The sequence below is a fragment of the Pterocles gutturalis genome, unplaced genomic scaffold (assembly GCF_000699245.1).
Source record: "Pterocles gutturalis isolate BGI_N339 unplaced genomic scaffold, ASM69924v1 scaffold13975, whole genome shotgun sequence".
NCBI classification, from domain to species: domain Eukaryota; kingdom Metazoa; phylum Chordata; class Aves; order Pterocliformes; family Pteroclidae; genus Pterocles; species Pterocles gutturalis.
In genome coordinates, this window is record NW_010146135.1 from 12,945 (window position 1) to 26,213 (window position 13,269).

The 13,269-nt window shown below is 36.7% G+C and overlaps 1 protein-coding gene across 1 annotated transcript in view; it reads right to left on the bottom strand.

Annotated features, from left to right (window-relative positions):
• Window positions 1-968: 968 nt before the first annotated feature.
• PLXDC2 (plexin domain containing 2) overlaps window positions 969-13,269 on the bottom strand; it is a gene marked incomplete at its 5' end in the record, with an annotated part of 136,757 nt that continues 124,456 nt past the window's right edge. The window contains 2 exons of the mRNA XM_010085628.1: window positions 969-1,381; window positions 11,823-11,983. Coding sequence (XP_010083930.1) covers window positions 1,265-1,381; window positions 11,823-11,983 — 278 coding nt within the window. The remainder of the gene's footprint in view (window positions 1,382-11,822; window positions 11,984-13,269) is intronic.

The window sequence follows — 13,269 nt, forward strand, 5'->3', positions numbered from 1 at the left end:
AAGAGTCGATATCAAAGAAAGAGTGGTTCCAATAGGCAGAAAGGTTATGGCACTGCAACTACATGAACCACCTTCCTTACACAACATAAAAAATATTCTAATATTAAGGACTATTTTACAACTCAGTGGAAATATGCAGTAATGCAATCCATTTCCTTTGTCTGGATGACAAAAATGCAGTCTTAACAGTCACAAGAGCCCGCCTTGTGTTACCTATAAAAAAAAATATATTTATATATATATTTATGCAACTACTATGTGCATTAAACAAAATCACTGTATGATTCAGCAGGGTTCAATAACACTTGCATCTGAATCTCTGGGAGGGGTGCATTGAAGTCTGTGGTGCTTCTCAGTAAGGACTCACAATGAAATGGTAAAGGATAGAAACACATTTGTTTAAAATCTTATTTTTCATACCACATTGCCCAAGAAATGGTCCATAAGATCTCTGGCAGTTAAAGGGATCTGTTGCCTTTACTTCAGCCTACTGCTCAGAAATGAAAGATATCCCTTGAAACAAACCTGATAATTAATTTTTAGTGAACACTGAAACTCAAAAATCAGCCCAATTTCATTGTGAACTCCCATGAAATAAAATAATTTCACTGTTGTGAAAATTCGCTGTTGTCTTCATTTCTTACCAATTTGTGTATCATGAGTTGTTTAGAAGGATAGTAATCAGCAATGTACAGGAAACATTGTACTACTCCTGGAAAGCATATACACTCTGGCTTGCTTAGTTAGGTGGGTAGGTTACCTTAGAATTGAAGAGCTAGTGTATTTCACATCCACTTGTAGAAATATTTGAAAAATTCAATTTTTTTCTTCTTTACCTACATTGAGATACTTTTCTCAATCACCTGTGAACACTGATCAGTCCTGTTTGCACTGAAAGGGTACAGATTTGTCACTCTGTCTTTGAGATACCAGAGAAGAACACTTGAACCAAAGGGCAACACCCTTGTGCACCAAAGCTTTATTATATTTTTGATTACTGTGCATCCCCATACCTAAAGCCAATAACATGGCACTTGTGCCATACCGCAGGTGTCCACTGACAAGTGTTCTGCATGAACTGTTGTGCTGCAGTCCACTAACAAAAGACCACTGTCCAGTGGTAATCTGGTATCTTAGTTTTTCTTCTTGTACAAAGCTTATCCAAAATCTTCTATCAGGCTACAGCAGCTTAGGGGTCCTTTAAAGAGAGGCAAATAAATGTCTTACACCTGTAGACCAGTACTGGTGTTCTGTCCTAGAAATTTTAGCACTGCTCTGATACGATGAATCCTTCTTTTTCTCCAACTGGTTCCACTTCAGCATAGGCGGGATGTCCAGATCCTCTTCTGAATTTCATTGCTGGCCATCTGCTTGGACGTCGCTGTAACAGCAACAACAAAAGAACAAAGTTTCAGAATATGAAGGGTACAACACTAAATAAGTTTAAAAAAACTTTAACAATGTCCTGTAATTTTGGTCTCTCTCTCATAACAACACCCACTCTGTGTTGTTGTTCCAGGAATGGAGAAGCACAGTTCAGAAGCAAAAGTCAGAGGAGATTAGACATTAGGAAATAATTTTTTCCTGTGAGGGTGGTGAGGCACTGGAACAGGTTGCCCAGAGAAGCTGTGGATGCCCCATCCCTGGAGGTGTTCAAGGCCAGGCTGGATGAGGCTTTGAGCAACATGGTCTAGTGGGAGGTGTCCCTGCCTGTGGCAGGGGGTTTGAACTAGATGACCTTCCAACCCAAGCTATTCTATGATTTTATATTATATGATTCCTCTTTCTAAATTTGTGGGTGATGGCTGTTGTCAAAGACCTAAACAACTGTCACTAGTCCTAGCAATGAAGATGATGAAACAGCTCCTGTCTAAAACCATTAAGCAGTGGATCTGTGAATTTTGTCATAGAAAGACCTCCTGATCCAGCCCCCCCTAAAGTATCTGTCCACTGCTCTTCCTTCCTAGTTCTGCATAAGAACTTGCTAACATACTCTACCCCATGGGACGATGTATAGCAGAGGCCACAGAAACTGTGCTTTTGAAATTATTTGGAAGAAAATCCTGGCATGCTTATGCAGGACTGCCAAAATAATGACTTTCTATTTCAAGTGCCATAATTTCTACTTGAGTCATTTACTTTGTGGGTTCAAATCGAAGCAACATTTTTGTTTAAACTCCTACGACCTTTCGGTAAAAGGGTCATAAGAGGTCCTAATCAATTTTCATTAGGATCTTTGGTGCCTGCTTCAAAAACAGATAATAAACAGAGAAAAGAAATAGATCTTTTCTAGGGCAGATAAGAAAATTCCTATATTATTATAATGCCTCTGGGGAGGAAAAATGCTTTAAAAATCTCGTATTTTCAAACTAATTAATGTCTGGGAAGGCTCAGACTTTGGGTGACCAAGCTGAGATTCTGTCAAAAGGACTAGTTTTCAGGAAAGTAGGGAAACTCTGTGTTAAAGTCAGTTAGCAGAAAAAGCTGTTCTAAAATGATTATTCCCTATTGAAAAAATTATCTGCCAAATATGCTGACACATATTTCTTTTTTTTTTACTGAGAGAAATTACAATCTGCTTGAAAGGAGGGCTGGAAGATATATCAATCTCAGTGGAAATATTGCAGGAAAACAAGAGGAGAAACAGTGAAGATAAGTTATAGACTATATTTTCAGTGACAGTTCAAAATCTAAACAATTTTACTTTATGATCTTTCTTCTGAAAATAAACATTGCATTTGATTTTCTGTCTTCATAATACCCCATTCGCATTGCCTTCTGATCTCTAATGATATTTCATGCTGCTGAGGGGCAGTGTTGGGGACCACAGAACAGCCACAGCCATGACATCATGCGGGGGCTCATGGTGCTGTTGAGCCACTAAAGAAATCTTGGTGGGGGCCACTGAACTTTGTTACCAACAAGCCACATAGCTGTCTGTGGGTACAACACAGTCATCCTTAGTAATCACTGTTAGGAAGACACAAAATAAAAGCAACTGTTTTTTTTTTTTTTTCTCCCATTGCAAGATCAAGTTACTTTTGAGGCATCCAGAGTTAAATTTTGTTTGTCAGGTAATTTAAAATCCCAGGCCTTTCAATGCAACACCTTCCTACCAAGTAGAAAGGCAGAACACTTTAATCTTTAATGGATGGCTTTTCCTAATACGAAAACTTAGTCTATTCAAACTTTGGAGACTTTTTTCTACGCAAGCTTGGTTCAGCGTGGTTTCAAAATTTAGAAGGACAGTTTGGTTACTGCTGAAGAAAAAGGGTCATATTCTGTTCTCAGACTCACTAAAGTAAATCAAGAATAAGTAAATTAAATGAAAAGGACTTATTCCAGATTTACACTGATAGAAATGAGAAAAGAATTTAACCAAGAAGCCTCTAATAAAAAAAGAAAATGAAAAACCATTGGAAAACTAGTAGGAAAAAATAATTAGAAACAGTCTCAAACAGCAGCATATAAGGATGAGCTGAGTTTTTAATTGGCCTTTCCAGATGATGAAATATGGAACAGATGTGCACCAGTTCTAATGATACAATGCTATACAACGTAAACATCAGCTGTTGTTCCAGAAATAAACCAACAGATTTGAAGGTCACTTCCAAATATTACAATTGCAGCTTTCTGTAGCTTCTCTTCAAGCCTGAGGTGAGATTTTCCATTCCTAGTGATATTCTGTTTAATTTCAACTCCTTTGTGTGCATGTGGGTACTGTTAGTGGTTGCCAGTCTTAAAAGAGAGCACTGACAAGCAATCAGTTCATTGACGTGTATTGATCCCTCAAAAGATGTAAAGATATTACAGTTTTAGCTGATAAAACCAGAAGTAACTTAATTGATACTGGAAGATACACAGCTCCTTGAGTTACTGAAGCAGCTCAGGAAATGCCTATTGCATTTTCCCCCTTTATTCTCTGCAAAGCAGAGTAATAAGAAAATAGAGCTCCCCGCCCCCCTCCCCCAAAAACCAACCCAAAAAAACAACAAACCACCAAAAAAGCCCAAACACAAAAAACAAACCCAAAATGCCAAACGCAAAACAAACAAAACAGAGAGAAAGCAATTTAATAGGAAAAAATCGGTTTCTTCCTCTGGAACTAGAACTCTTAGAGGAAATCCTTTGAGCTGTGGCTGGAGAGTTGTAACTCCTGCTTCCTTTCAGTGTATTACACTGTGGGAAAACAGGACTAGGACTTTTTTCATGGGACTGAAGCTTCCTTGAGTTCATTATTTTAAGCACATAAATTGAGCAAAAAGCACTTGTGACCTTACATGACCAGGATGCAGAAGATACACGTCAGGATGCAGAATAATAATTTTGGATGTACATATAACAAAGTTAGTTCTAATTGAAGAGCAATAAGATAAAATGAATGTAATTAGCAGTCCAATAATCCATGGAAAGTGAGTTCTACCTTTCATGTTTCTTACATTATGCCTGTCTACAGTACTGTTGGTGACTGTGCAGACTTCCTACAGCAATACTAAGGCTACAGTAAGTGTCTTCATGTAAATCTTGCAGTAATACTATTTGTCTTACTTCAGAGAGAAAAAAAAAGAGGGGATTCCACCTATGAATACTAAAGGGTGGAGACTGGAGAATCTTCTCATTACTCTTGCATTGACAGGTCTCCACATGTATTCTCATGGTTGACCAGTTTCTTCTTTTGACATCTTTCAACATGAGGGAATTTTGAGCCTTACAGGACCACTTTTATCCATCAAAATGGCATGATCTCATTAAGACATTATTAAAAAAAAAAAGGTTTGATACCTATCTGAGTTCACTTAATTAAATATTGTATAAACAAAACTCAGTTGGGATGATCTGAACATGGTTTCCAGTGCTAGAGTCTATGATTTTTTTTGAGGTTGCTAGCTTTAGACCATCTCATTTCCTGCAAAAAAAAAGAACAGTAACTTTTTTAAGCAAAAAGAGAAAAAAAATACTCAAGTTGAAATCTACAGGAGAGTCTCAGATATGTCAGTGCTTTCTGTGTGTTTGACTTTATTGGTGGAATTTTACACAGAAATTTCTAGTAAACTTGATAACATTGAAAGGGGGGAAAGGGAAAAGGACCCAATGGTTTTTATGTTATGGGCCTCTATTAACTGTACAGAGATCATTGAAAGTGAAGCCATTTATTTTCTACTGTCAGCAAGGCTCCTACCTCTTATTAGCCACCAGATCACCAATGATGCAACTATAAAATAAGAATGGAAGAGTCTGCTACCATTTAGTAAAGAGGTAAAATTCAGTAAAAATTATGTATTTCTGCACTGACTTACAGACTGGAAACCAATCAGTGTGTCAAATTAATATTATCTTGAAAAGCAAAGAAACAATCGATTCAAACTTCCAGTGAAGAAGCTGGTAAAAAATCAATCCAAGATTTTAAAAGGATTTTTATAATATTTGAAAAGAATTAACTGAGCATACGTAAACAAGAAATGAAATCTAATTTGGACATACCATAGGAAAATGGATTGTAAGGGATAAGCAATATACAAGATCAATTATCAATATTACACTTCCATTGATGTAACGTTGTCTGTTTAATTCAAGAGCATAAAAACATTTACATCTATTTAAAAGCTGTATTCTTTAACCACACTTTGTCAACAAGGCTTATTTAACTTTCTTAACCAGAGATATGTAAATAGAGAGCTATTCAAATTCTGGATTAACTTTTAAAACCCCAGAAAAATTGTAATGACTTAAACAAATTAATTAAGAAAAGCAGAAAAAACTATTGTAAAGTCTATTACTAAATAACCATATGTTAATCTGACACCATGAAGACCCATTAGTCTAAGTGCACTTGTCCACTGCTAATCTATCTGGGTATCCAGGCCTTCTACTGCTTTCTCATGGCAAGGAAAGATCTTTCTGTTACCAATTACCTTGCCCATAATATGTGTTTGTGTGCTCAAAGTTACCTGAAATTTGTGTATCAGTCTTCACTCTCCTCTAGAAACAACCAATTTATCTGTGATTAAAATCACAGGCAGAAATGGATGAGGCTTCAAATATCTGAAACTGTACTTCTAATATGTTCTTCCAGGAATCAGGAAAGATCAATTGCCTGACACCATGTTGATTTAATATTTTGAAGAAACTGTTCTGAAATAAAGATTGCTTCAGACTTAAAATTCAGTAGGATCATTTACCAGCTTCATTTATTTTTCTTTTTGATAGAAGTGCTTGTTTAAGGTATCTCTTTGTGATTTAAACAACTTCTTGTTATAAAAATATTTCTGCAGTCTTAGGTTCATCTATGTAGCTGGCTGCTGACGGACAAGAAACAGAATGCCTCCTTCCTCCCCACCTTTGACTTTTATTGTCAGTGTTGATTATTTATTTTAGTGCTTCTCCCTTGTGGCCCATTTAGGTTTCCCTTGAAAAAAAATGCTGAGCTGGATTAGCTTTGGAAAAAATAACTTTACTATCAGTACAAGGCAATGACAGTGAGATCAATGACAACACCCCAAAAGCCAGGACACTGCAGGACTTTAAAAGAAGAGACAAATGATACTTATTCTCTTCTTTTTAATCATCATCTTCATGAAACACAATTCAGCCCAGACTTCTGTATGAAAACAAATTGATAACCATGTCAAACCTTTTTCAAACTAAGAGCATAATCCCCTGTAAAACGTATATATAATAAAATCTATAGGCCATATCCCAGAAGAAATAAGCAGAGCTGTGTGAGCTTTATCACCTGTCCAAGCTAGCTGAGGATCTGACTCTTTTTTTTAAAAAAAAAAAACAAACCTTCTTTCTTTTGTATTCTGTCTCCTACTTACTTCTCATTTCCTTGAAGACATGCACTACATCTGTGACATTAATGCAGAAACCTGGAAATGGTGCATGGAGAACAGCGCTGGCTGTTAAATGATGGCTCTTATTTGTGTTGTGCTGTTATGAGCAGAGATGTATAACAGTGAGCCAGAAATGACCATTAACTCCCGAAGCTCTGAAAAACCAAGAACTGTCTCTGGGTTTTTTGACAATTTTCTCCTTCTATTTTCTTCCTCTAAGCAGATAAGGGATGAGCAGAAGGTCAAAATCAGAAGAAAATCTACTGCTAGATCTGCGTGCCAGATACTGCAACACAATCCACTATGCAGCTCAATCATTAGAAAAATACCCCAAAATTAGTGCTTCCTCAGACCACCCCAGCTAGGGCTCAGGATTTGTGAACCATCCTCAGTCCACACTAATAGTCTGCATCATGTCACTTTATCATGAGGCTGAAAGAGTTAAATGACAGGAATGCAGACCTTACCATGCTGGTTAGTCGTTATGTTAGAAAACAGTCCCATGCTTATTTAATTTACTAGTAGAGACATAATTCAAGTTAAATTGGGAAGAGTCGAGATCCCCCAGGCTCTGATCACACACTATTATTTTATTTGCTGAAGATCTGCAGCTGCTCATCCCATCCTCCCTCTCTTTCTCTCCAAGGTCACCTCCTGGCTCCATAGCACCAGTTCAACTCTCTGTGTGGCCATTTGAAAAAACAGATTTGTGAAATTAGACAGCTTAAACATGCAAAATGAAGTAAAACAAACAGCTAAAAAAGGCATAGATATGTGCATGTGTGCGTGTGAGTGTACATGCATGGTTCTAAGCAGCTGAATCAGCACAATAAAGTTCTGGAAAACCTCCAGGGAGGCTGGAAACATGAAGGCAAAGACTGTGTCTCTGAAAATGGGATCTTAACTCAGAAGAATGATAATTTGTAACCACAAACACCCACACTTCTCTTCAGCGTGTGACATAACTACTATTAAGACATATACAACCACTGTTAAAAAATACACAGGCTCTGAATTCACTGATATCCTTATAGCTTGAGTCTACGTGTGTTGATAAGTTGCATTTGGTTTTGTACCTATAAGCTGAATACAAGAGAAAGGCTCACTGCCTGAGATGGATCCAATTTGCAATGTTAGTTTAGACACCTTAAAATCCCCTACCCGCAGAGAATTTTACCCCCCTGCCGCAGAAAAAAATTATTCTGCAGTTGTTGAGCCTTATGTAAGCACATTTGGAAACAGTATTGCTGCGTCCAGCTGGGAAAAGACATCACAACATCTTACTCCCTACCTTCATATTGGCCAGCAATTCCTGTGTCGTCTTCTCAGCTGTGGCCAGATCATGTTGCCTTTGTTCCTCAAAGGCAGAGCATTGGGCTGACCAATGAGGTAAGTTTCAAACACTAAAAGGACTTTGGACCAACATATAAGTAAGAAAGGTAAGAAAAATACAAAAAAAGCAGGCACATGAAAACTCTTTCTGTCATGTGCAACCCTTCTGTTCACAGATAACTGGGTGCAAACAGGTAAAAGGCTTCTGAGTAAGAAACAGTTTGCCTCATACCTTGCTTTTCAATTTGCTAAATGTTCTCCGGACATTAGCTGCTCTCAGTGCCAAAGTTCACACACAAATGCAAATCAATAAAGGTTAAAAATAGAAGAGAAAAAGAATATGAAGAAAAAGAAGGGAAGAAGTAAAATATAAAATACTGATAAAGGTGCTGTTTGACCCGCAACTCAATGAAATTTGAGCAAATCCATCTGACTCACCTGGGAATTTCTTTACCCCTATTTACATTCAGCTCCATTTATCTATATCACTTTTGCTATGATCTGTATCACAGGCATGCAATCCACTGGAGTCGGGGCTTCTTGGACACCAAACCTCAAATCCTGAATGCAAGTATACTAAGTAGGTTACTGAATAGTGAATAAAGTTGTGGCATACTTGTGTGTAGCTATCTGTGTTATAGCCAGATTTCTGACATAATCTTCTGCTTTGTTGAAAAAGACATGAAGAGCACTATTTGACATATATGCTACATTTCAAAAATCAGTACAAATAAGTTCAAAGTATACTCAAGGGTATGCGCAAAATTCCTCAAGGTAAGAGTAGGTATGTAACTCAACTCAAAAAGGGAAATTACTAGCCATAAAATCAAATTCAAGGGAACAAAAATACCACAGGCATAACCATGAATAAATAAAAGACCAAAGCATACAACATCTCATCTGTCACTCTGCAAGCTAATCTTCAGTCAACATTTACTCTCAGCTTTTGGAAAGCCTGAATGCATTGTAATTTTGACTGAAACTCCCTTAACTTTTAAAGTTGATAATTCATTCTGTCTTTAGGTCACCAGAGAAATGTCCAACTTAAACAATGAAACACGTCAGATATTGTGGGGACTGGAAGAAACAGGAAAACATTGCATTTTGATTTGGATTTTCTATACACTGAACAAAAAGAGGAACTTTTTGAAAAAGTATTGAACTATTTAGATTATGTTCTTTTAAAATGATACAATATCATGGGCACATTGAACAGAATTAGCATTCCAGACTTCTTAAGCTGTTTGTTCAAAATACTTATTTTTGTTCCGGGTAGGGCTGCACATATGCACTATATTCAACAGCTATGAACAAAAGTACTAGAAGAAACTTTTTCTTCAGACCTTAGGGGTAAAAAAATAATAGAATACTGTTACTCTGTTCTAAGACAATAGTTGGTTTTGGAATAAATAGAATTTTTCTTGGCTTTTGTGTATTGCTTATTTAAACCAACTAGTGCAATCAGGGTATCATTTAATGGTGCTCAGAGGTGTTTTCTATTGGAAACATGTATATCCTATAGAACAGATGAATATAAGAATAAAACATTCTACTCTTTAATTCTTGAAATGGTCAAACAAGTTTCATTGGAAATTAAATGATTAACCTTCTTAAAAGCAATTTCATTTCCAGAATTGATTACCTTATTTTGTTCTTCTAAGCTTATGATACCAACAATGGCTTTAAAGTTTTGGAATTCGTTGAAATGTTTGGAAATACAGAGTAATCCCTTTCTCCAGCCCTTGTAGTTTTACCACTCCATTAGTGGTTTTACCACTCACAGGGAAAGGCCACCCTTTCATGGCTTGAACTTTTTATAATTCTTGCTAAATGGCTGATTCTTCACAAGTATCACAATTTTCCTGGTAACCAAAAGAAGATGCAGTTTATACCACATTTTGCATAAATTTCATTTTTACTTACTTACTTCCTCCTGTCCTTATTTGATTATTTCTCCTTTTTTTTTTTTAAACAGAAAGATCACATTTTTCTATTTTTTCTAAATGCCTACATTGCTTGCTAAAAGACATTTAGCTTTGATGGCAGAGATTGATTAATGCCACGTAAAGATTGCTCAGTGGCATGGTTTTAACAAAACTGATTGAGGTACCACTGTTTGCAAGATGAGTATGATATCAATACATGAAATAAATTAACATGCCATTACGACACTGAGAACAAAAATAAATGTGTGTTCTAATTTGGTATTCTTCTCTCCTTAAAACATGTTGTTGCCATTTACTTAGTCTTTTCAGTCACATCATAGCAGATAAGAAACTTGTTTTTACTAGAGTGAGAGAATAGCAATTCAATCTGTCTGGGAAAAAAAGAAATGGACAAATCCTTCTCTTTTGTACAAGGACTTCAGTGGAGTTTTGTTTGTCTACATCAATAGCGAATTGCCTTGAAATGTCACATAGACACGAAACAAAACTATTTGTTTACATGGATGCTATTCCCCAATGGTTAACACAGTTACATCCCTTGAGCCTGGAATACTGATAAACCATTCATTTTGATTTCTGTCACTACTATTGCATCTAAGCAGTATATTTATTATAATATGATTTTAAAGATGGATCATTCTGTTCATGTTCATGTCTCACTTCAATTCACACTGCTATCACTAAGAATGAATGTCTGTATCTTCCTAGTCCAGGCTTTTACCTAAGCAATCCCTAGGTACGTCCCTAGTGACACTTCCAATGGTTCTGTATATTCACTATTGCCCATTAGAAAGTGTCCAGGCTCTTAGAAGTAAGGCAGTATTGCAGGTGGGGGTTATGAACAATCAGTGTTTTCTTTCATGTTTAGCAACTATACTTATCATAAGTTACAGGAATATTGCTGAGTTGAAAAAAAAGTAAATGTAGGTATTCACAGGTTTTTTTGTAGAATCAAACACCTATGGAAAATGTTCCTTTCTTATACTGTCATGTGTCATGGTGTTGAGCTGACTAAATGTCAGCATCTGCAATGTAGATGTCTGCACATGAGGTAGCTATGTATTTTGAGGGAGAAAAATCTTAATTTATCCAATCCTAAAGGAGATGTCTCAAATAGGTCAGATGAATCATGGTCTAAAGAGTTTGTTTCTCTCTGATACTAGATTTAGATGTTAAAATTGGGTGAAAAGAATCTTTCCCACACTCTGAGGCAAAGTGTTAAAAGATTTCTACAAATTAATGTATGGAACAGCTGCCACATGTTTCCAGCTAAAAACTCACTTTAAGTTAGCTCTTCTGGAGAATTAATGAATGCAAATGTTTTATTTTTCTACAGGAAAAGAATTTAAAAAATATAGGTCCCAAAATAAAATGACAGCACACACGACAGCTGATGGAAAAATGCTATGGTGAGGAGAACAAAGGATAGGAAAGAGAGGTGGAGTTGTATCTGAGATATATCTTTTACATATATGTCCTGTGTAAAAAACAAAAAAAAGTAATAGCAATAGTAGTTAAAGAAGCAGGTGAGTGACAAACATGCTAAGAACAAAACAGCATCACCTGCTAGGTGAGGTAGGTCCACTCCTTCAAAGCTTATACTACAAACACAAGAATACTTTATAAATTTAATTAAGAAAGTTATTTTCTGGAGACCCCAATTATCCTAGCCAAGTGACAAGACTAGTGACACACGTTTCTTTTGTCTTACCTCTATAAAGAAGAGACTAGCTGCTGACGTTGGATGATGATACATATAGACGGTCACAAGGATGGCTGCAGCCACAATGAGGACCAGGACTAGAATGCCGACAATTAAGCCAGCATGAAGAGTTCCACCTTTCTTCTCTGCCGCACTGTCGTCTGTGGAAGCTGCACAAATGGCACACTTATTAGCACAGTTAGTTATGTCTTATTCATTCCATTTCACAGCTGGCAATCGAGCATTTGCTTTTTCTGTGTTACGTGTTCCTCGTTTTCCACAGCCCAAATTCGAAAAAGATGTTAGATGTCTCTTTCCCACAACCAAATAGTCTCATAATCTTAATGAACACACATTTCTAAATTTTTCACTAATTCTGACTCAATAACAAAATTAATATCTTTTCCTTTGAACTCAATCTGGACATTCTGAAATTCCTAATTACCTTCATAATGAATTTTGCTTTGATTTTCTCATAAAACTATTGCAGTTGCCCTACAGACAAAAAGTACTAATTGAATACATTTTTAGGGTTGTAATTATTTTTTTAAAGCTTCGAGTTTAGACATGCCACAAACCCTTGTGAGGTCTAGCTAATAAATGCACTCTGAAAGCCTGAATCATTAGCTTGGAGAAGGGTTTTGAATCACCCTGTGCAACTGAATCAGACAGACAAAAGTGTAACAGATGGATGTTAAATGACCCTGCAATATTCTAATCTTGGTCTGAATGGAACACTCATCACACCAAAGTATTACAGAAGACCATCCATTTAGTAAACTTGATACTGAGAGGCTGCTCATGCTATACTCCTCTCAGGAGAAAACAGGGCTGTCTCTGTCACACAAGCAACTTGTCAGCAGTGCTTCCAAATAAGTGACTGAAAGTCTTTTAATGACACTGTAACCTTTGTGGAAATGTCTCTCAATAAATTAGCCAACATCTGTAGAACTGCTTGTGCTCGGGTGTGATTTCTACTTTGGACAACCCAGAGTATCACAGCAAGTACAAACATGATGATAAGCAATGATTCTTCAGCATCCTCATGCATAAAAGGAGAAGTGCTGTTCTACCCACCACTGCAGACAAAAGAGTGATTCAGAGGCCCTAGGTTTAAGAAACACCAGCAGAGCACTGGCCATTTGGCTTCATAAACTTACATCGTTCTAATATTCCCACTGCTTTCTGCCTTTCTGTCAATCGTTCAAATCACCTCTGTGCCTTACTCTATAAAAAACTTGTCTCTGATCTTGCTTATGAGAAATTTTCTTTTGATTTCACTTTTAAATTTCCTCTTAAAATGCTTGTTTGCCAAGCAGCCTATAATAAAAACTGTTGATTTCTACACTCATCCTTCTTCTTGTGTGACCTCCCTGAACATTTGCTTAGAGTCTTAAGAGTGTCACTGTCTGTGAGGTTAGGGACTGTCCCTTTGATTCATTCTTCGAAAACAGCT